Below are 23,708 nucleotides of genomic sequence, written 5' to 3'. Positions count from 1 at the left end.
TGGACTGTGGGGGGAAACCGGAGTACCCGGAGGAAACCCCACGACGACACGGGGAGAACATGCAAACTCCGCACACATGTGACCCAGGCGGAGACTCGAACCCGGGTCCCAGAGGTGTGAGGCAACAGTGCTAACCACTGCACCACCATGCCGCCCCTGTGCAAAGTATAAAAATATTAAATTATAATAATTAAAATAATTATATTATTATAATTATAATGTGAAAATACACATTCACAGTCTCGGGGGGCAGCAGGGTGAGAAAACAGAGGCAGCTTCACCCCTAAAAGTCCGTTTCACTTTTCCGTCTCTGTGATGCGCTGTACAGCCCTGTGACCTGGGGGACAAAGGACTTCCTCAGTCTGTCTGTCAAGCAGGACAGTGACAGCAGTCTGTCACTAAACAAACTCCTCTGCCTGGAGAATGTCCTGCGCAGGGGGTGACAGTGGACAATGAGCGTCACCCCCTCTCCTGACCTCTCCTGAGGTTTAAAGTGCCCTAAGTGTGTGATTGTGAGCGAAACTGTCTGCCTTGCAATAAACTAGCATCCCATTCAGGGTCCCCTGCGTCATTGTAACTTTGCCCGAGATAAGTGGTTATGGAAGATGGATGGATTAAATGTGAGTTTGGATAAAAAAGGTGTTTGCATAGTAAAGACATTATGCAGAGCACTATAGCATTCGGTGATTATTTGTGCACCTTTCTGACATTCTAGGCCTTGACTGATTAATGGTTTTTCATTATGCTTTTTACAATAGATATAATACAGCCAGAGAAGCAGGGATCTGATGGATGGCCCTGATTCTGAGCATTACCACAAGCTTTCCATGCTTCTCCATTGGCTGCCGCTTTGAGGTTTTCCTCCTCAACTCCTTCACCACCATCACTTATAACTGTCAGCACCAACGGTCCCTCAAGGTGACAAATTAGACTTCTAAATGAATCACTTTCATTTCAAGCTTTTAGCCTTATCTCTCATATGGGAGCATGTTTGTTGTGGAGAACAACTGCTGTTATAAAATTTATATATTTTTAATGGCCTTAAATATTTACTCATGATGTCTCCACCCTGAGAGTTAGGTAGCAAACAGATTCATCATAAATCTAATCTGGGAAAATGACTCAGAAGGATGCGGTTATCCATCTCCAAGTATGTGCTTCACTGTTTTACATACAAAAGTGCTTCATTTATGTTATTTGTGACATATTTTACATGTTGCATTAAAACTGTTCATTCCCTCTATTTTTCACTCAAGCTCAATTTCATCCAAAGGTTCAGTCTAATGCAAATTGAAGTGACAGAAACATTTACTCTAATGGAAGAAAGTGCATGTTTTATATGATCAGTTAGTGTCAGGCGGTTGATGATTTCATCATTCTGAACTGTCACCAAAATCACCTCCTTTGATAAGTATCTGGCATATTTTCAATTTATTTTTATACTGTTATGCCGGAAAGGTACCCACAGTACCTGTGACAGATTGTCCTGGGCCACGTAACAGAGGCCAATGTTGTAGAAGACTTCTGCCACCTCAGGGAGGCTCCACACGCCACACTGATCTGGGATCAGAAGTGTCAGAGCCTTCTTGAAACTCTCCACCGCTGCCTGGTTTGACCCGATAAGAAAGACATTAGCGTCATTGTGAGAAGACTATAATAGCTACTTGCAAACTGCATGTGCAATAGTAAAAATCAAATAAGGTCAGGAGAGAGGGTGAAGTCAGGAGACAGAAAGCAATAAAGATGGCAGAAGTGCTTAATCATCTAACTTGATGCAGCCGACAGCATTAACTGCATTGAAGATGAGTGCCTCTGATGAGATGTTATCATCTGTAAGCTGAGGCTCGCCACAAGCACTTGGCTAAGCAATGGCGTAACCCAACCCTGCAAAACTAGACGTAAACAACCTGTTCACCCTGGGTGCCCTTCCACAGACGGCTGTTTGATACAGAAATAATGACGTACGGCCAACGACATCCAGGAGAAGATTGTGACACTGTAGCTGCTGCAGCTGGGCCTCGCTAGGGACTCACCGTGAACTTCTGGGCCTTCATCTGAGTCTTCCCCAGCAAGAGGAGGCCATGCACGGAGGGGAGGGTGTTGGTAGCTGCCAGTAGCTGGTTGATGGCCTTTGAGTCATTCCCCAAAAAGGCTTGAATGGCCGCTTGTTGGACCAGCGACGACTCAGCGGCTGGGAGTGCTGTGTCAGAGGGATTCACTCTTACTGAATCAGAACATGACAATGATCCATCCGCCACCATTACACATTTCTCCAAGAGACATCTACATCTCATCTGCACACAGTAGACCTTTCAAGAAATTTAATTTTCCAAACAATTTATACCGATTCACAGCCTATTTCACATAAGTTATTTTTAATCATATGTTTTCATATGATTAGATGATATGCTCATTGTCTAACATATGCCTTTATTAAATGATTTGTAACATTTACACCATAAATAATTCACTGAAGCAGTGAGAATTGTCTCCCTCAGCAATCGGCCCATTTTACAACATTGCCATCTAGTGTTTCCATGTGCAAACACATTAAATCCATGTGCCTTTGTCAGTTTCAAATAAAAACACTGCCCAACAGCACAATGTACAACTGCACCTTCATCCATCTGTGCTGCATAGTGTATATGGAAAGATGCCAGATCAAATTGCTCCATGTCACACAAATACTGCCCCCTGAAACAAAGGGGAAAAGTGTGTTTATTGAATAGGCAAATTACAAGAGGAATTTAAATGAGCTGGTTAGCATAACCAAAATAGTCTTGCACTGTTTTATTCAAATAATTTACTTTTTAAGTAACAAATGTGTTTAAGTGCTTCACATACAAGAAGATTATTATAAAAGTCACACAAGCAGGAAGACTTTCCTGATCTGCGTGTGAATGAGCCAAACACAACAAGTGAATCACTTTCCTATATAAAACAATGGGCAGCCTGCGTTTGCAGGTAAACACAGCAATCTGCACCTCAAAATGTAGAGAAGCCGGTCGTCGGGTTTCATGTGGATCGCGCGGCTCAAATCGTTCACAGCGTGCCTGAAGTCCCTCACCTGGGGACAGATTAACCGGCATGATTGCTCGTTATTGTCAAGTCCTTTTTAAAACGCGTGGATAAGGAGGAAGGAGACTGGCAGTTACAAAAGCCTGAGAGCCAATAGGAGAACAACGTGACCGACAGAGTACGTACATTGTGATAGGCCTGGGCCCGACATATATACCCCTGTATGTGAGTGGGCCTGGTATTCAGAGCACGAGTGAACACTCGGATGGCTTCGTAATTCCTGTCCATCTGGAGCATGTAGATGAGCCCCAAGTTCATGTGTGCCAGCACCATAGACCTGCATCAGGGGATGGGGGTGGACATGAATTTGCAGGCAGTCCTCCTTTTAGCTGCATTCTCGTCAGACCAAAATTAAAACCACGCAAAATCAAACAGACATTCAGAGTAAATACAGAGATTCCAGACCCCACCACTATCCCTAACCCGCATAAGCTTGTAGAAGATGGACGCATGCATTCGGTTTGAAAAGGCCAAACACATTCGACGTATTAGACAGATACCAGTCGTAACAGCGCAGACATTAAATGTCAAGGCTTATCGCAGCATGACTGGCATTGCAGATCGTATCACCATGGTACTGAAAAATCTCTTGCCCATTTAAGTACTAAAATAAGGCACATATCTCAGTGGAGTGATGTGCACAATGCCAAAAAAGCACCCAGTTATTACTTTTTTTTCTTTAATGGATATAATTTTCACCACCTTTCATGTTATCCATTACCCTGTTACCTAGTTTTGTAGAGAGCCAACCGCAGGTACGTTCTGCAGGCAATGTGGACCTACCAGGAGCCAATGCAGTAGCAAAAGGCACTGCGCACATTATTTCACAGGCCGCTCCAACATTTTATTATGAATGGAAGCAGAAGGACAGTTGCTCAAGCAACATGTAAATACTACAATATACAGTAAAACCTTGGATGGTGAGTAACTTGGTCTGTGAGTGTTTTTTATAAATTTTAACTTGATAAACGAGTGAGGACTTCCAATACGAGTATTACGTATACACTTTGTCTGCCTAGCGTCACGTAATCACAACTGAGCCGATGGTTCTTCTCTCTCTCTCGCTGCGGGATTGTGGGTAATCGTCTCCCATGATCGGTCTCAGTCGGCATCCCTCACTCATATAGTTAAAATTTAGTAGAAAAGCACCACCTGAATAAGGGTGTAGCAGTGCGAGTGATGTATCTGTTTAATGACAATGCAATGTCCACATTTCCACAAAATCGAAAAGGAGGCAAAAGTGGCTGTCATTGTATAGGTTCCTTGTGAAAGTCATACAAAAAGAGAAAGATTCCATTGACCCAACATATAGCAGTGATTCAGTTAGTCGTCCTACAAAATAATCCTCCTCCATTTCTCTCTTTCGTCTTCCTCACACAATACTGTAATTGTATATTTTAATACAGACATTAGAAGCATACGGCTGCTGGGAGGAGGGGTTTGCATGTTTGGGGGTGGGGGGCAGCAGCGGTTGGTCAGTAAATGCCCCCAGACCTTAATGCTTGAGCTCCTCCTCCTCCAAATGACACTATATTGTTTTGTTGTCATCTTGCTTACATGTCTGTCTCCTGCTTCCTTACCCTGCACTTTAAACTCTTCTGCACTACCTTTACCACTCCTCTGTTCACAAATAAAGCCCCCCCCAGCTGGCTGTGTCTATGTCACGACCCCGACACTGGCTATGCCTGTACTGTGACCCCGCCCCCCACAGGTGGCTGGGGACTCGGTGTTTACTAGTTAAAAACGTTTTATTTTTTAAAAAGGTGTTTTAGGACAGAACACCTCAGTCTGGGCCATCCATCAATCCATCATACCAGCTGGAAACAAGAAACCAGGGGCACTTGGCCTGCTGACTGGATGGACTTCCTCCAGAACAAGGAAAAACTGTAGAGGACTCCAGAGGACTGGAGATCCCACACCAAGAACCAGGGAACCTAAAAGGGGCAAAACCACAAAACTCCAGGACGCGTAGGAAACCCCAAGAACAAGACATCAGCAGCACAGTATAGCTGCCGTGCAATGAAAGCTACTGGGAACCATGAACCCCAAAACCAAAAACTGCCCAACCAGAAACTGAAAGCAAGATGCTGGTCAACAAGAACAATGACCCCTAAAAGGCACCCAAACCACTAAGCTAGAACCTGTTGACAGGCACAAATAGACAGACCTACTCCATCTGGCCCCATAAAAACATGCATCCAACTGAGAAACTGAGCCCTGTGCTTAAAGAGCAGCAGCAATGACTGCACTGTGAAGACAGTTCACTGCTCTGCTTCAGTAAGGCTCAGCTCTCACTGCCATCATCTCAGAACAGGGGCAATTAAATATTAACACATCGGGGACTGATGAACGGTGTCATTCAGTTGTTTAGCATATAACATGTATGGTAAATATTTTTTGCAATGGCAAAACAGCAGTTCCCTCTGCGCTAAAGTGACCCTGAAAGGTTTAGCTATATGCTACAGAGAGGTCTGAGGAAGCATGCCAAGTCGAGGGATCCTGTCCGAAAAGCAGGCAGAACATTACAACTAAGGCCTAAGGACACCTAAGGCCCAAGGAAAACTGCACCAAGGGAAATTAGGAAACTATGTAAATACAGGAGTACAAACATTTCTCATAAATGGAGATTGTTAAGTGATTATGTGAGTCGTCCTGAGGTTTTATGACAGTTATTATACCTGCCTCCAACTATCACAAAATCTTTATGAGCATCTTTTGGAACCATTACTGTACATCAAGGGACACATGAGAAAGTGCTGTAGTTTGGTGTTTGCTGTTTCATAAACCAGGGCCCATTTTAGAGTATTTTTAAGGTATGGGACATAAGAAGGGCCATAATTCTTACAGACGGCCAATTATATGCTTAAAATCGGTGAGTGACAGGCAAGGGGGCGTTCCAGGGACCAATCATCTTTTATCTAGGGCCAGTGCCCTGCGGCTCCGTCCCTCATGCACCCCTGTCATAATCACAGGGTAAATCAATATTTCTCAGGCATGGTCCTCACAGTCCTTCTGCATTTTTAATCATTTGAAATCTAATTTCAATCATCTGACTTCAGAACTTGAAGGCTACAATTTATAATCGCAGTAAAGCAAAATAAAATATACTAATAATTATTATTGAATCATTTATGAAATAAACTAAATACCATGACTATATTTATCAGACTTTTTATTGATTGTTCATGGGCTATAAACGAGTTTAATTTATTTGCTGAAATAAAAACGATATATATTCTAGCAATTAATCACCATGATAGTTGTTTCTAAGAATGTCATGCATGCAAATTAAAAATTAAAGTGTATTTTCAGCTAATCTATTCTCATTAATGTAATTTTAATCAAGCAATTCATTCAATTAACAGAACAATCAAGCCTAATTAATTAAAAACTCAGCTGGACCAACATACACGGGGAGTTGACCGAGATGATCAGGATTTCAAAATGGAGCATGTTCTATCATTAAAAAGAAAGTAATGTACTCCATGATCAAAGAGCAGCATGCCATAGAAGATATTTTGCCAAAAATGTAATGTATTCATATGACTGTGATTTATTCAAGGTTCTAATCAGTCAGGAAAAATGTGGATTTCATTCTTCATGAAATTCATCATGGACATATCAAACATCATTCAGTGCTATAATAAAAAGCCATTTTTAAGACGCATTATTTATTCAGATAATTTCCATGTAACAGATTTTATGTTGTAGAATTGCTCCTCTAGTAAGAATAACAGACTGGACAATGTTTTATTCATATACATATATTATGTACTGTATATAGTGGTTCCCCTTATGTTGCGTCATTGGAATGTATGTCCTATCTTGAACATTATTGTCAGGGTTCGCGGAGTTAGCGGGGAAGCGCACGGGCAGGCATGCGGGCAGGAAGCAGGCAAGGAGGCGAGAATTGGGGAAAACTGGGGATTTAATAAAGGTACGGGCAAGGCAGGACGGAACAACAGCACTAAGACTCACTAACATCAATGATGGATGAAAACCAAGGCAAGACATGGACTGAAATAGTCAAGACTGGGCGAAAATAATCGGACACAGCTGGGCAAGATCAGGGAAGCACAAGTGGATAATCAGGGGGCGTGGCACACAAGAGGATCGGACAAGCCGGGCATGACAGTTATAAAAACAAAGTATTTTCACTGGCTAATTGCGAAACCCTGCAACCACAAGCCCATGTTTACAATTATGGAAATAATGTATATGCCTGTTAAGATGAAATTGACTTTACTGACTTTGAAACCATCTTAATAGGTCTAAAAATCAGACAAATGTTTTATAATCTAATATTTTATGGCAGCTCTCTCTAAAATGTATAGAACTGTTGTTTGCTGCTCTGAAATGAGGGCGGAGCTGTACTGCAGCATCCATTTTCGTTTGTATTCAGTGGGTTTCTGTCACTGGTGCTGCTGCCAGGCCTGATCCCTGCTACTGTCCTAATGGACAGGAATGAGAAAGGGGGACAAATTAAAAGACCCATCACACTAATACTGTATCCTTCTACCGCCAAGACCGTAAAGTAGTGCACACTCTTCAAGCACCGTCTTGCTCTTTTAGGTTTTATGTGCTTCCTTCAGCCTTTCATACTTGTGAATCCTACGAGTTAGAAAAACTTGGATGTTTTTTTGTTTGCTGCGTTGGTTTTTTTCTCGGTAAAATGCAACTTGGGAAGATGCAAGTATATTCTTTAGGGATACCACATTCAATCCTGTTTCTTTTATATAACTGTTTTCTGAGCTGTTTCGCTGATTAATCATATGTAGATACAATAATTCTAATAAAATGTCTAATAATAAAATTACACAGAATAAATGAAAACAGCAAATAAGACACTTTGTTGTCAATGCTGTAATAGTATTATATCTTAAGACTTAGAACTGATAAATACAGAAAATTATTTCCTGCACCATCATTTTCAATAAGACATTACAGCATGTGTTGATGCTAAGAGGGGTGAAATGAGGGTGTTAGTCACCTTGTTGTAGGGCTGTCTGTGCAAAACTAATGCAAAAAGAGTGCAAACCACCCTTGGTGGAATTTAGGAGGTTAAGGGAAAAGTAACAGGGCACCATACAATAAAGTCAAACGGTTTTAAGTTTCGGGGTAAGAACAATCGAATGAGCATAATAAACATGAAAATCTAAATTCTCCCCAGTTTACAGGATTGGGCTGTTTCATCTGCACCCAGGAGCTCAGCTTCTCAGCTACATGTTTAAGTAATTAATAGCACATTGTCATTGTTAAGTCAGTGTACTGCAGCTCCTCCTACAATGCAGGCTGCAGTAGGACTCCGCCTTCTTTATGAGCTCTGGCACTTCAGAGTTTACACACGAAGCATTGGCTGTAACTATCCAACGCCACATCTAGGCCACGTCTAGACTCTCTCTTCTGCCTTCCACTCTACTATAGATAATAATCTCCAGGACTAGTCCTCAGTCACTTGACTTAATGGGGAAAAATGCTCTTTGCATTACGGGTGTTATAGGGCTTTTCTGTTTCTGGAATAACAGTAAATCACTGTAAAGAGCTTCTAAACAAGCTTACAAAAAAGACACACTATATAAAACGAAACTTGATTTATTGGTTGAATACCGAGGAATGGCACCACAATGGGAGAGTGAGACGTACCTGTCTAGCTTTATGACGGACTTAAAATCAGACGCAGCCGGCTTCCACTGCTTCAGCCCGACGTAGAGCAAACCGCGGTGGAGGAAGGCTCTCACGTTTTCAGTACTGTTGTTGATGAGCACTGGAAGAGAAGCCAATTTCAGCGCAAAAAAATGTGAGACGCTCCGGGCATCGATCACAAAGAGACTGCAATGTGATTCTTCGCTTGTCTGCCGAAGCAATATTAATGTTAGGAAACATGAGATAAAAGGATCCGAATGGACATCTGCACGCCCGTCAAGATTCATAGCTTACTCCACGACACTCGTTTTTATTTCATTTTTGATGTTTAAATGTTAAGCTTCTTATGGCTTGAAAATAGTCATATGTCAAGCTTCAATAACAAAATATCGAATGCAGTAATGCGATCAAAGAAATTACAATGCCGCATGAAGTTTGCACGCACTTATTAAACTACACACATTTTAATTATTCTCCTTCAGAAGTATCATAATATCATTAATAATGCTGCATAATACTGGACTGGCCATCTGGTATAGTGGAGGGCCATCAAAATTAATCGCGGAGTACACCCCACTTTGCAAAATGTCGCTAATCCCAGTCCACACTAATTTTTTAATGTATTTTTATACTATTACAATCAGAATTTGGGGGAAGGCAATTTTTTTTGTTCAATAAAAGTTATTTTTTATGTGTTTGAGGTCTGACTTTGAATTCTTGGTTAGTTTTCAAGCTGAACAGAAGCACAAAACCCCAGAGGCATGAGAACGGAAGAAAAGAACAGGATGATATGCAAAAAGTTGAAAGAGAAACGGGTGAATGTTGTAAACATGCCGTACCGGACACGCTGAGGTCCCGCAGGGCCGCCTCGGGCTGCTTTTTCCTCAGCAGGCAGCCACGCAAGTAGAAAGAGGTCCAGTTATTTGGGTCCAGCTGGACTGCGAGACCAAGGTCCGCCACAGCCTCCTGAAACATGCCCAGCTTTGCATAAATCCTCCCTCGATACTGCCTGAGGATGGGGGGGAATAAGTATGCTTGTTTTTGGCTTGTAACCATTTGAAAGAATGTCTGAACATAATAAATAAAACTGACTGTGGTCATAATTAAAAACCTAAATTCTTACATACAGTTCGCAAAGGTCATTATAACTTGGATAATGTAATACTAGTCAAATAGGTACTGCACATTTATACATAACGTGCTCTATATATTTAATTGCCATTAAGAATACATTTAAGAAACGTTAAAAAAAACACGTATAGTACATAATATGGCAAATCTAGAGATAAGGAAATCATGCATGAACTACTGCCCTCTGGTGTCAGAATTGAATAAAACCATGTTATCCATATAAACCTCATTTAACAGATAAATAAAATGAGGAAACATTTACACATCTGATCCTAGAATATCAGGGTTGTGTTGTATGGTTCCCTGTTCATATCGCTTTCTAATTTCAGATTTAACATTTTGATATATGGTGCTAGCGTGGCATTTGGCTGCCGTGTAGCGTGTGGCGTGTGGCGTGTGGCGTGACCTGGCCCTCGCACTCCTGGGCTCCAGCTGCAGCAGGAGGCTGAAGTCAGTGAAGGCCACTTCCCAGCTGGAGGTGTGGAAATGTTGCAGGGCCTGGATAAGCAGGGCATCGCTCCTCCTTGGGTTAATGGCAAATGTCTAAAAGCCAAAGTGTGCAAATTAATCAGTGCATCCATGTCACTCACAAGAGTGCAGTAAAAGCCAGGAGTCAATATTTTTTTGCATATAAAGGACTAAAATGAAGAATATTTACATTCATCGTATGCTCATCTGTAAATGATTTTAATTCATGGGCTTGAAAAAAAAATGAATTCCATTTTTAACTGAAGTGGGTTAATTTAAGGGAAATACCCCTGTATAAAGTTGTACAAGCTGAAGTAATATCATTTAGGCTGATTAGGCTGAAACATGTCTAACGGCAGAAATAACTAAACACAGAATAGTCCTATGCACTGTGATAATGTTGTATATTTTAATGACATTAAACATCAGTGTACAAATTATTCACAAACGGCTGTATTAAAATCTGAGTGGGCACTTTGACAGACTAGGAGACTGATATTAATGTATTTATCACCCAAGTTGTTGTCACATCAAAATAAGGCTCTAAATGAAAATGTACTTTTCTATGTGGCGTAAACTGGCTACTTCAGATCATTTATGTTACTTAAGTAACAAAGCAGCTCTTTACTTTTGATATTTATCTTTATCTTTGACAGGATCTAAATACTGTCTTTACCCTTTCCTTTCTTCAGTATTTGTGAAACCTTAATATTAGCCCAATTTATTGGCCAACTGATTTATCAGCCAGCCCTAATAGCTGGATGTGTGTGGATGTGTTGAGAGGGGCAGATACTCACGACTAATGTGCAGTAGTCAAATCAGCCCTGCCCTTCATCTTTCACGGGGTTAAAATACTGTCCTTTTATTAAAGTGCCGTTTGTTAAAGATTTTAATCTGTTGTATATTAAGTCAGTCAGTGTCAGATATGCACGCATGGACCTTAAAATTTCACTAACTTTATGACAACACTATTACTTATTATTTTACTGTCTCATATACATTGTATACCTGAGTATACTGGAAGAGGGTCTTGAGGTAAGAAAGCACAGTAATGTAGCTAGACCTCCAACTTAAAAATAGCAGAAATGTTCTTCGCAGCACTGGCTATACTTGCACCACTCAAAAAAACCTTCAAAGGCAGAAGAGGACAAACACATTTCAGTGTGCAGAGGGCAGCTTACTTTTGCATAATCCTCCATAGCCAAAAGGGTCTCACTTCTTTTCTCATACATTTCAGCTCTCCGGAAATACAAATCATCATCTTGCGGCTTGAATTTGATGGCTTGGCTGTAGTTCGCTATTGCCATCACCGTGTCACCTTTCATCTTGTAAATTTCGGCTCGGGACCTAAAGGCATCTTCAAAACATGAGTAACAAATGCCTTATATTAAATTTAAAGTAACTGGTGGTATGAATGATTCCAAAATATACAGTCTGATGTGAGTGGCAACTGAAAAATAAGTCAGTGCTAGCGAATCCTTGTAAGAATGTCTGAACATAATAAATAAAGCTGACTGCGGCCATAATTAAAATGTAAAGATTTGATTTTCACAGAAAGAATGGTGCCAGAAGTACTTCACGTAAAAAAAAGTCTCAAAAACTAAAAAAATAGCTACTTTAATGGTCTAAGCTAGGGGCTCCCAGCTTTTTGATGTCCGTGGAAAGAAAATATCACAGACTTGTAAAATGATCTAAGGGTGGGGGGGTATGATCAGAGATTTCACAAGTTAAACTGTTTCAGTTTCTTTATGCAAACAGAATTTGCAAACATTAGAGGTCGTAAAAAATAGTTTAGTTTATATTTGTATCTTTAAAAATTAACCAATTCCTGTACACCCCCCCCCCTGCCCCCCAGAGTATCGCAGTTGGCATCACCCAGTGTAAGATCATCTAATTTTTGCACTGCACTATATAATGTTACCAGCGTGTTTGTTGTTGTGCTTTATGATGAAGTTCAAGTCAGCCAAAGCCTGGGTCAGGTTCCTCTTCAGCACATGGATACTGTGTCTATGCCAGTAAGCATCCAACAAGTGGGATTCCAGGGATATCGCCTTTGAATGAAGCAGACTGATTTAGCATGGCTGCTGCAGTTTTTTTGGTATAACAGAGTATTTGCCAAAATAAAATGCCCAAATCGTCTGGAACTGAAAGACCAACATGCTTATAAAATAAATGAAATTACAGATCTTTGAGTTTTTCCCTTTATAATTATTTAGAATGGGCAGATTATGTATGGAGTCTCTGAAAAAGTTAAGAATATGCAGATTTGTCCTTTGAGGCGTCAATCGACAGCTGATTACCACCTCAAATCACAGCATTACGACTTTTAGCCAATGCATGATTTCAAAGAAATAATAAAGTTTAAGTTAAAACAGGAACCCTGAGACTGAGCTTAAATCAGTGCCTCCTCTGATAATCATCTAATAGTCACTGCCGTAATGATTCTTCTTGGTATCCAGTGCAAGATGGGACAGAGAGTCCACAATCCTGATATGATTAGCAGATGATAAATAATCACCAAATGGATAAACGATCACTGTCTGTTACTATGATACTAAACTCCATATATCAGAACTATGTCAGGAACTGTCCCTCACCTGTCCTATTCTCTCTTGTTTTTTTCCCCATGTGGCCAGCAGGTGTCACTGGACATCCTGTTCCCACCTTATCTTGTAGCCCCTTAGTCCCTAGTGTGTTTGTCTGCTCCCTGGGCCACTGTGTGGTTTAATGGGCTAAGTGGTTGGCTACTGTCCAACCTCCCCTTTTGGTTATGGGTGAAAAGCTGGCCAGAGGCCAGTCTCAACTAGCTGTTATTTAACCTTTATTGGTTTTGTGTTCTCTTGGTTTAACCTGTGTTTAGGTATTTCAGTTAGTTCCAATTTTTTTTGATCCCTATTGCTTGCTTGTTCAGTTTTGCTTGTTTTAGTTTCCCTTAGTGTTTGGACTTTTTCTGTACCTGTTTATTGACTTACACTGCTCCCCGTGCCCCTAATTCGTAATAGTCCACAGCTGCCCCTTGTTAGCCTTGTTATCAGTGTATTTAAGCCTTTGTTCTGGTCCATAGTTGGTTATTATGGTTCGTTTTTCAGTCTTGCGCTGGTCCCCAGTTGTGTTCAGTTGTGCAAGTTCCTGTGTCATTTAGTGTCTTGCTGCTTCCTCGGCCCCCACCAGGAAGGGGCAATATGACCTAAAATTATTATCACAGTATTTTTCACTTTTTGGAAGGTGACTATTATAATTATAATTATATAATTATAATATTATATATTTGAAGTATTATATCACGGTATAACCCTAGTTTTGGGAGGAGTAGCATGTCTTGTCCCTTTATGTAAATAAAAATATATTGATAATATATTAAGTACATGGAATGTATGATTTTCATTTGGGAGACATGGGAGAGAATCAACAGCATTTATTTTGCAAAAAAAGCCTTAAAATCTTGATATTAACTTGATATTAACGCATGTTGATAACTGCGCCATGATGCCCGCAAATTATTTACAATATCCTGGATATTTGTTTCTTAAAGCGAAAGCACAAACGAGAGAGAGTAAAGACCCTAGAGTTTATCTAGAATCTCTGGAGAAGGAGAGCCATTATCAACATGCGGGAGACCTCCGGAACTTCCGGGAGAGCTGGGATGTCTTATCCAGAGTAACTTAATTGAATAAAGAGGGCGAGGTAACAATGCATTAGTGGTATCAGGACAAGGTGACAATACTTGCAGAATGCTGAAGTTTGCTCCGTGCCAGATGATTTAAAACCGAACCACTTCCAAATGACAGAGATGCTCCCCCTTTTAGGAACGAGAGTCTCCTCTCCTGTTGATGCCTCGGCTGGCTCCAACATTCCACTCATGTCTTTTTTTATTCCTCTTTCCCAACCTCTCTTAACTTCATTAGCATATACCTAGCTTAAGTGGTATGACGTCACCACGCCTTGGCCAGCTGTGCATTTCACCACGCACCTTGCATGAAGGCAGCGACGCATAAATATGCTGATTTAGCAACAATGTTTTACTTTATAATTTACCAGTATACATGTATCCTGGTTAGTTTTGTTTAATGCATATAATTACACAAAATTTGTTTATTTTGAATTTGTTAACTTGCTATCGTGACACGGTGTCAGAGTGTTTAATAGAAAATTCACCCAACTTAGATAAATCGGTTACATATACTGTATAACGACAAGCATTCAAACTAACTGAAGCTTAGAAGAAGAAAAAATGCTTTATTATTATAAATAAGCTGTTGGCTTACGGTGTTTCCGATATGGTGCAAATCCGTATGGTGGCGCACAGTGACACTGCTAATGACTATGGCGCCGGTGTCCCTCCTACACCTGCTACATGTCTTCATTGTAGTTTTAATTTTTGCTTTCTTTGTAATTAGTTCAGTTAGTTTTTATTTACCTGTTTTGTTTTGACCTCTTGTGGTCCTGTTTTTCTGGATCTCCGTTTATGTTCTGTTAAATAAACCCCTGTTGTTCTAACTCACTACTTGGATCATCCCACCTACACGATGCCCTGCCATAACAAGTTACAAATGTAATTTAAATAAGATTCCAAGCATAATTAATCATGTTAACTGGTTTTTCTTTTGCCGCCACACAACTAATGACCAGTTATGTGCCAGGGCATAGAATCAGACCACATTCTAATATTACATTGGTGTTCTTTTTGGTACTGTATTAACTACAAAAGAAAATAACAGTCCTTGTCATGATATCAGGGCATAAAATATATTAATCACTAGGAAATGCATTCTAACCTGCACTCTGTTATGAGAAACACTTTCCTGCACAAAGACCTGTCCATTGCAGCACCACATGCTTTATCCTGCCACTTGAAAGCCATCAGCCCATTTCAACAGTATGGTGGCAGCCCAGCATATAACTCGCGGTGCCAAGACGGTGATTGGCTGCAGTCTGCCATTGCTTCAGGGCCTGCACCCCTCCAGGACGACGAAGGGAGCCACAAAGGTCGCAGCTGACACTTCTCACCCTGGGCATGGACTTTTCCAAATACTCCCTTCCGGCAAGAAGTTTGAGGTCTAAAAGGACCTAAACCAACAGGACCTAAAAGAACCTAAACTAACAGTTTTTCCCTATGACAGTAGGCCTCATGGCAGTATAGGCCTCATGGCGGTAGGCCTCGCCAACGACCACTGATTTTGCCCATCCCCTGTCCCTGTACAGTATCTCTAACCAGCCTGCTGCTACATTGCATTACATTTTTGCATAACACCCCAAAGCAAATTCCTTATGCCTAAAAAGTACGTAATGACAAATAAATGATCCCGATTCTGGTAACACTGTAGCATGTGCCACCATTACTGCCGGACAGATCCCTACAATAGCAGAGTTTATCAGCCTCAGAAAGAAATAAGCATTTTGTACTTTATCTTCAGAGAACAGTTTATATTCAAGGGTATTTCAGCGGCTTATCTGACTCATTTTATATTCAGGTCAAGTGCTCTGCTCAAGGGTACTGTAGCAGGGAACCATGGGATTTGAGCAAGCAATATTCAGGTCAGGCATCCATGTCCAAAACGCTATGCTGTCTGCCATCCTGCAGTGAAGTTGAGGTGGGGCCAAATGCACTTACTGAGATAATCACTGGTGATGGAAGACTTGGGGAAACTCGAAACCATTTGTGGCTCTTTGGTTTCCAGCCCCTGCAGGCTGAACCTACCTGGTTGAAGTCCTCCATTGCCAGGTCCAGATGACCCCGTTTCTCATACAGAGCTCCTCTGCGGCAGAGATCGAAAGCGTTGGCCCTCTGCTGTTTGGCCAAAGACTGGGTCAACCGGGCCACCTCATGATCCAGGTCAGAGTCAGTGACTCCTGTGTCAGAAGTCAGTGAGAGTTCAGCTTTGCCTAGGGCCCAGATCTCACGCAGAAACAGCTCTCTCTCATGCAGTCTCTGAAGGGCTTCGGGGGTGCACTGAGAGTCGGGGCTGTGCGACTCCTTTCCATCACCACTGCCGTCTGGAGGGATGAGTTCGTCAGGTCCTGTGACCCGGACATTCTGTACCATTTCTCGCAGTGCTAGGTCCACCGGGACCCCGCCCCACTGGGCAGTGTGCTGCTCCAAGCCCAGAAGCAGGGGCAGGCTGGAGCAGGGCTGTAGAGACACACGGCCTGCCAATGAGGTGTCAGCGTTCCCGCTGGTCACATGGTCCAGGGACCGGCTCCTTTGGGGACAGAGCAGTGACTGTGCAACATTGCCTTGAAAAATATGTGCATAAGAACATAAGAACATGTATAAGTGCTGTTAATTTTTTACACACTACAATAAATATATTTTGGGAAGTATATGAGATAACTATAAGATATGTATGAGGTTAATAAATACAAACCGGATTCCAAAAAAGTTGGGACACTAAACAAATTGTGAATAAAAACTGAATGCAATGATGTGGAGATGGCAAATGTCAATATTTTATTTGTAATAGAACGTAGATGACAGATCAAGAGTTTAATCCGAGTAAATGTATCATTTCAAAGGAAAAATATGTTGATTCAAAATTTCACGGTGTCAACAAATCCCAAAAAAGTTGGGACAAGTAGCAATAAGAGGCTGGAAAAAGTAAATTTGAGCATAACGAGGAGCTGGAAGACCAACTAACACTAAATAGGTCAATTGGCAACATGATTGGGTATAAAAAGAGCTTCTCAGAGTGGCAGTGTCTCTCAGAAGCCAAGATGGGTAGAGGATCACCAATTCCCACATTGTTGCGCAGAAAGATAGTGGAGCAATATCAGAAAGGTGTTACCCAGCGAAAAATTGCAAAGACTTTGCAGTTATCATCATCAACTGTGCATAACATCATCCGAAGATTCAGAGAATCTGGAACAATCTCTGTGCGTAAGGGTCATGGGCGTAAAACCATACTGGATGCCCGTGATCTCCGGGCCCTTAAACGACACTGCACCATAAACAGGAATGCTACTGTAAAGGAAATCACAGAATGGGCTCAGGAATACTTCCAGAAACCATTGTCAGTGAACACAATCCACCGTGCCATCCGCCGTTGCCAGCTGAAACTCTACAGTGCAAAGAAGAAGCCATTTCTAAGCAAGATCCACAAGCTCAGGCGTTTTCACTGGGCCAGGGATCATTTAAAATGGAGTGTGGCAAAATGGAAGACTGGTCTGTGGTCAGACGAGTCACAATTCGAAGTTCTTTTTGGAAATCTGGGACGCCATGTCATCCGTACCAAAGGGGACAAGGACAACCCAAGTTGTTACCAACGCTCAGTTCAGAAGCTTGCATCTCTGATGGTATGGGGTTGCATGAGTGCATATGGCATGGGCAGCTTGCATGTCTGGAAAGGCACCATCAATGCAGAAAAATATATTCAGGTTCTAGAACAACATATGCTCCCATCCAGACGTCATCTGTTTCAGGGAAGACCCTGCATTTTTCAACAAGATAATGCCAGACCACATTCTGCATCAATCACAACATCATGGCTGCGTAGGAGAAGGATCCGGGTACTGAAATGGTCAGTCTGCAGTCCAGATCTTTCACCTATAGAGAACATTTGGCGCATCATAAAGAGGAAGGTGCGACAAAGAAGGCCCAAGACGATTGAACAGTTAGAGGCCTGTATTAGACAAGAATGGGAGAGCATTCCTATTTCTAAACTTGAGAAACTGGTCTCCTCGGTCCCCAGACGTCTGTTGAGTGTTGTAAGAAGAAGGGGAGATGCCACACAGTGGTGAAAATGGCCTTGTCCCAACTTTTTTGGGATTTGTTGACACCATGAAATTTGAATCAACATATTTTTCCCTTAAAATGATACATTTTCTCAGTTTAAACTTTTGTTCCGTGATTTATGTTCTATTCTGAATAAAATATTGACATTTGCCACCTCCACATCATTGCATTCAGTTTTTATTCACGATTTGTATAGTGTCCCAACTTTTTTGGAATCCGGTTTGTATGTAAGAAAACAAGAGCAGTTTTTGTATTTGTGTAAACATTTAGACAACAGGTGTTTTGCTCCTTTACATCACAGTAATTGTAGTATGACATGTGCATGGTATCTGCTGCAGTTACTATGCTGAAAGCATCTTGATTCACCTGGGAGGGGCAGGTCTGTCCTCCCCCATATTCTCATGGATGGAGGCCACTTTCTCCCCTCCTTTAGAGAGACGCCTCCTGGAACAAGCTGTGAAGGTTCTCTTCCTTGGACTGACTCCCCCTCTCTTCGGGCGGATGTGGCCCTGCCTCGCCCCTCGGAGGGACACGTTCACTGGCTCTCTCTTGACTTGCACCAGGGTCTGGGTCACAGGGGCCATGGCTGGGTGCTGCCGGTCAGAGGCAGCCTTAAGGTTCTCGATTGCATCTGCGAGCCCGGAACTCAGGTGTGGGGCAGACAGGGAGCGTTTCACTGCCTAATGACATGCAGCAGAGTACAGAAGCTTTTTACTTTAATCTGGTTAGTTTAATATGGGAACAGGAAGCAGGCACAGTACATTTTCACTCAAGCTAAACTATGAGGATTTTATTAATACAAATGTGCAATACAAACTGGAAATAATATGAAGCATAAGAATGTCATATTTCAACAATATTTTATTTATTTGTATTGTACAGTTATGTTATTTCTATTTGTGGTGACTTTTATATAACCTAAAACCAATGTTTGTTTTTCCAGCTTAAACATACATCCTTTAAAAACACAGACGCACCTGCTCTTGGCTAGCCATAGGCTCCACTAGCAACTCAACGCTCACGTCTGTCATGGAGCAGGATTTCCTATAAGTCCTCTTCACCTGAAGGGGGAGTCGGCATTTTTCCTGAATGAAGCGCGGTGCTTGCGTTTTGCAGGTTAATGTATCGATTAGCAATTGCAGAGCTAAGGAAAGTGTTCCAAGAACATGCTTTGGGGGGGAAGGATGCATGCTTGGCTTGGGCCGTGTTACGGTAATATCATACCGTATCCGTGGTATTCTGGGTATACCACAGTATTTTTCAAAATATCCTTAGCTATCCTCCCAACCCAACCAGCAAATTCTATCTTTAAATACTGAATGGTATGTCAGTAAAAATGGATACCACCCAAGCCTAGTGCTTAAATGGGGACAGCTGCTGGTAGAATTTGCTGACCGGTTGGGGAAGGTTTCTGGTGGTAAAATTTCGCTGGCTAATTTCACTGGCGATGAATAGCAAAATGTCAGATTTCTGGAACATTTCGCATCATTTGCGGATGTCAGGGAACTGCTGTCAGTTTGTGTGAGACTCCCGGAACTTCCAGGAGAGGTGGGATGTCGGCAAAATACTTGCCAGTATTTAAGTTTATTGTGTCATATGTCTCAGTGTGCCACTTACATTGTAGAAGCTGTTGTAGAAACATGTATGGAGTACTTTCAAGCTTGACTCAAATAGTTAGGGCCTTTTCTCCTTGATTTCTTTATAATCACTGAGTCACCATGTGATTACATTTTTACTATTATATCTATTATATTAGTCCTGTATTAAATCCACTACATTCTTTCCATGTTATATTCTGTTGCTTTCACTACAATTATTATCCAAACATTCATACATTTAAATATACTAATATGACAATTCAGGGTTAAGTACCTATCTGAAGGGTACCAGGTACTACTCCAGGGTACTACAGGTTCATGTGCTAAACTGGCATATGACCAGCTGCTCATTCACTTATTGTTTATTGTTTTCCAGTGCCCTGTCTTACGTAAAGCTTGTGCCCCTTGACCTTGGCAGGTTCCCTGTCCATGGAGTCACGTGTCAGCTACTTCAGGTCTTGACCTACCTCAGAGAGCTCCTCCATGGACAGATCGTTCCAAGAGGGCTGTACAGTGATACAATGGACAATGACTGAGTTATTATCAACTTGCCCGCAGAACAAAATTTTAACCAAAGTAACCACACATAACATTGCATGTTCATTATCATAGCAGTTTACTTAATTGCCCTGAAAATAATTAGCAAAAATATTGCAAATTGATTGGAAATTGTACAATTTCTTCTGCTTTCAGGTTTTTAAATTGTCATGTGCAGAAGCAGAATATTTCTAAAGCTACAATACTTGGTGACCTTGTCAGGAACAAGGCTGCAGCAAATCAGGAACGTACTTCAGACAGTCACACTCAATTTAAGCCAATTCGATACACATGACAGTGCACCTGGTACTTGGGAAATAGTTTATCCTTCATGACAGATGGAGTGCAGGAGAACTTAGGAGGTGCTGGAGTCCAGAACATCTTCAGTTTACTGGCACAAAGAGGACTCTGCAAGAGGAGTGTGTGGGTATAAGGCTGCATATGTCCTACTAGCGCTTAAACAGTAGTTTACAATTATTCATAGATGATTCACAGAAGCCCTTCACAGTCAGGCACTGTGGCTTAGTGGGTCAAAGCCCCTGTCTCGTAAACAGGAGATCCTGGGTTCAAATCCCAGCAGTGCCTGCAATCCCTTGTATGAGCTTCGGTTTGTATAATGATTTGCCACCAGGATCAAGGCATTTTATCATATCTATGCCACGAAAATATCAGATATACTAAAGTGATACAAAGAATATATCACTATTTTAGCTTATATAAATGGGACAAACATAGGTCATTCTAAAGGAATGTTATGCATAAATTAATATATTAATGTAAATGAAGCTATGATCACATTTGCAAGACTACTGAAAACCTTCACAATTCCATTCCATTCCTAATTCTATATACAGATGCTCTTCTACTTACGAACTTTCAACTTACGAACTTTCAGACATACGAATGAAGAAGACTGTCCAAATTGTGTTCACTGGGCTCCCGTTTCCTGTCTGGAACATCAATTTTTTTTCTCTGCGCCAATTCCGCCTAGTACGACTTCTGTCCGCTACTCCCACCACGCAGCAGTAGCGTGCGTACTCCCAGCATCCTAGGTCTTTGTACTTGCGAAAACCCTTAAAATGATGTTAAGTAACGACTTACGAACATTTTAAGTTACGAACGGCCATTCATAACGTATCTCATTCGTTAGTAGAGGAGCGTCTGTATACAGTCACTAGCGACTTTATTAGTTACTTATAACACAGACACTCCCCGGGTTACGATGGTACGTGTCATGATATTTTGACTTTACGATGAGTAAATGTTCTTCACTTTCGGTGCATTATTCAATAAATCACATGAGATATTCAACACTTTATTATAAAATAGGCTTTGTGATAATTTTGCCCAACTAATGTAAGTGTTCTCAGCATGTGTAAGGTAGGCTACACTACGTTATTATTGTCTGTTTGTATGCTTATTGAGTTCGGTATACTGTATTAAAATGCATTTTCGCCTTACGATAGGCTTAACAGAACATAACACCATCGTAATCTGGGGAGAAGCTGCACTGAGTACAGAGCAGGACACAAATCTGACCTGTTTCTCTAAAACTGCGACTTTAAAACTTCAAGCACAGACAAGCTGTGTGTTCCAAGAAGCCTTTCTGCACACCACTGTTCTACTGAACTGTTACTTTTCTACTTGTGGTTTTAACAAGTTTGTTAGTTTTAACAAGTCTGGCCCCAGAATTGCCACTAACTACATGTATTCATTTGTTGCACCATTCTCTACAAACTTTGGATAGTGCATGACATTCCTGGAACAGCCTTTCTCAGCGCTGGAAACAGCAGGCATGATACCAACCATCACACCAGTGGCAGATAGTGGCTAAAAAATTAAGGGTTAAGAAGATTATACATTTTGTGTTGTTAAATGATCATAAAATTCACTGGAGGAGGCTGTTTTTGTTAACTGCAGGTCTTCTCAATGAACTCGCTACTGTCCGTAATGCTCTGTGAGTGTCTACTGCCACCTTCTGGCTACTATATTAAAACATCAACCAAGAGACAATACAAATAGTGTCTGTCCTAGTTAAACGACAGCCACAAATTGTGTAAGAGGAATGCTGCTTCTCAATTGGCTTAAATCATAAATGCTTTAGTCAATAAATTAACTGGACAGTTAGTCTCTAAAACAATGTAATGGACTCTTGCGGAAACCATACAGATTGGTCTCAGCAATATGCCTGAAATAGTTATAGATTTCAGTATGATCCTTCTGAACTTACTAAAGAACTTTAAACAGCAGACTATAGTTAGACTATAATCAATCAAACTATAATCGATATGTGTATAAAATGCATGTGTACAAAATAAGTTGTGTTATGGAGCAGCAAACCCTTACAAGTCGGCCATCCAGCGTCACCCTGGGCCTCCCCACACAGAGCTCAGTGACCCTCTGCCAGGCAGCCAGGGCCGAGGGCCGTGGGACTCCGTCTCCATGGAGCCGAACAGCAGAAAGACCCGGTGGCACGATCCTGAAATGAGATGTTTTACTGGATGGCCAATAGAAATGCTTCTGGCGAAAATCCTCTGATGAGCTGTGCTGTCAGACCTCTTTTAAAATGTGAAAATGCATAACAGAATGTGAGTTTCTGGTTGGGACAAAAAAAAACACAGCAAGAGAGGCAGCAAGGAGCAGGTTGCAGTGGGGCGGGGAAAAGCTAACATTGCCTAGGCAGAGACAAAGAGCAGGATTCATGGGCAGGGCGAGAAAAACAATTAAACAAAGAAGGAAGCTAACAGGAAATGATAGCAGTGGAGGAGATAACAGGTCTTCAGACAGCAAAAAAAAAAGCTCAGCGGTAAGATAATTCCTAGATAGAAGAATACTGATGTACTGATGATGAGTCACTTTCCAGGATTCAGTTTGACATCTTTGCTTTGTACATCAGCCAAGGTTTACCAGCGTGTCATGTACTCCTACAGGGTTCATGTGTGCAAAGGTAACCACAAAAAAAATGTAAATGAATAACTGAGACAGAAAAGTTAATTAAGCAATTAACTTTCCATGACTGTAGTTTTGTATGCCATGGGCAGAACAAGAGATGAGAGCGACACAAGAGATGAGAGGGTGACAGCGATTGCTGAAGTGATGCTGGCATGGAAGCATGAGGGAAGGGTGCCATCAATCACAGCAATTGACAAGGGCACATTCTCCTCAACCTTTATTTAAAGAAGTGTTTCCCAATCTGGTCCTCGGCTGGGAGCTGGGAGGGAGGAAATGCATGGAACGTCTGTGGGTCCCCGAGGACCAGATTGGGAAACACTGACATAGAACAAGCAGCTCTGAATCAGTTACCTGCATATTTCAATATAAAGCATGGGCAGGAAGTATGGCAGCAGAAAATAATCCTTAATTAAAACTAAAATTGCATTATTGCAAGTCAAGTGATGCAAAGAACACAGGAATTTGTCTGTAATTGAGTCGACCAATGAGGTCATACATTTTTTTTTTCATTTTGAAATATGTTTAAGCTTTTTTGCACTTTTATTCATTTGTAAAGTAAATATTGTTTATTA

At 41.4% G+C, this 23,708-nt stretch overlaps 1 protein-coding gene and 1 non-coding gene across 2 annotated transcripts in view; one reads left to right on the top strand and one right to left on the bottom strand.

The window, feature by feature from the left end:
• LOC125707163 (uncharacterized) overlaps positions 1-20,256 on the bottom strand; it is a 51,826-nt gene extending 31,570 nt beyond the window's left edge. Inside the window, exons 1-14 of the mRNA XM_048974112.1 lie at positions 20,037-20,256; positions 19,027-19,110; positions 18,416-18,729; positions 16,019-16,520; positions 12,242-12,371; positions 11,502-11,677; positions 10,259-10,395; positions 9,561-9,730; positions 8,722-8,842; positions 3,205-3,355; positions 2,985-3,067; positions 2,618-2,694; positions 2,034-2,200; positions 1,472-1,606 (exon numbers count right to left, since the gene is read on the bottom strand). Coding sequence (XP_048830069.1) covers positions 1,472-1,606; positions 2,034-2,200; positions 2,618-2,694; positions 2,985-3,067; positions 3,205-3,355; positions 8,722-8,842; positions 9,561-9,730; positions 10,259-10,395; positions 11,502-11,677; positions 12,242-12,371; positions 16,019-16,520; positions 18,416-18,729; positions 19,027-19,110; positions 20,037-20,078 — 2,289 coding nt within the window. The 5' untranslated portion in view covers positions 20,079-20,256. The remainder of the gene's footprint in view (positions 1-1,471; positions 1,607-2,033; positions 2,201-2,617; positions 2,695-2,984; positions 3,068-3,204; positions 3,356-8,721; positions 8,843-9,560; positions 9,731-10,258; positions 10,396-11,501; positions 11,678-12,241; positions 12,372-16,018; positions 16,521-18,415; positions 18,730-19,026; positions 19,111-20,036) is intronic.
• Positions 20,257-20,695: 439 nt separating this feature from the next.
• On the top strand, positions 20,696-20,769 carry trnat-cgu (transfer RNA threonine (anticodon CGU)). Its single transcript has one exon. It is a non-coding gene; the product is annotated as a tRNA-Thr (tRNA).
• The last annotated feature ends 2,939 nt before the right edge of the window (positions 20,770-23,708 follow it).

This window comes from Brienomyrus brachyistius, chromosome 14, assembly GCF_023856365.1.
Source record: "Brienomyrus brachyistius isolate T26 chromosome 14, BBRACH_0.4, whole genome shotgun sequence".
Taxonomy (NCBI): Eukaryota; Metazoa; Chordata; class Actinopteri; order Osteoglossiformes; family Mormyridae; genus Brienomyrus; species Brienomyrus brachyistius.
Note: the sequence above shows the minus strand (reverse complement) of the source record. Positions and strands in the feature narration are given on the sequence as shown.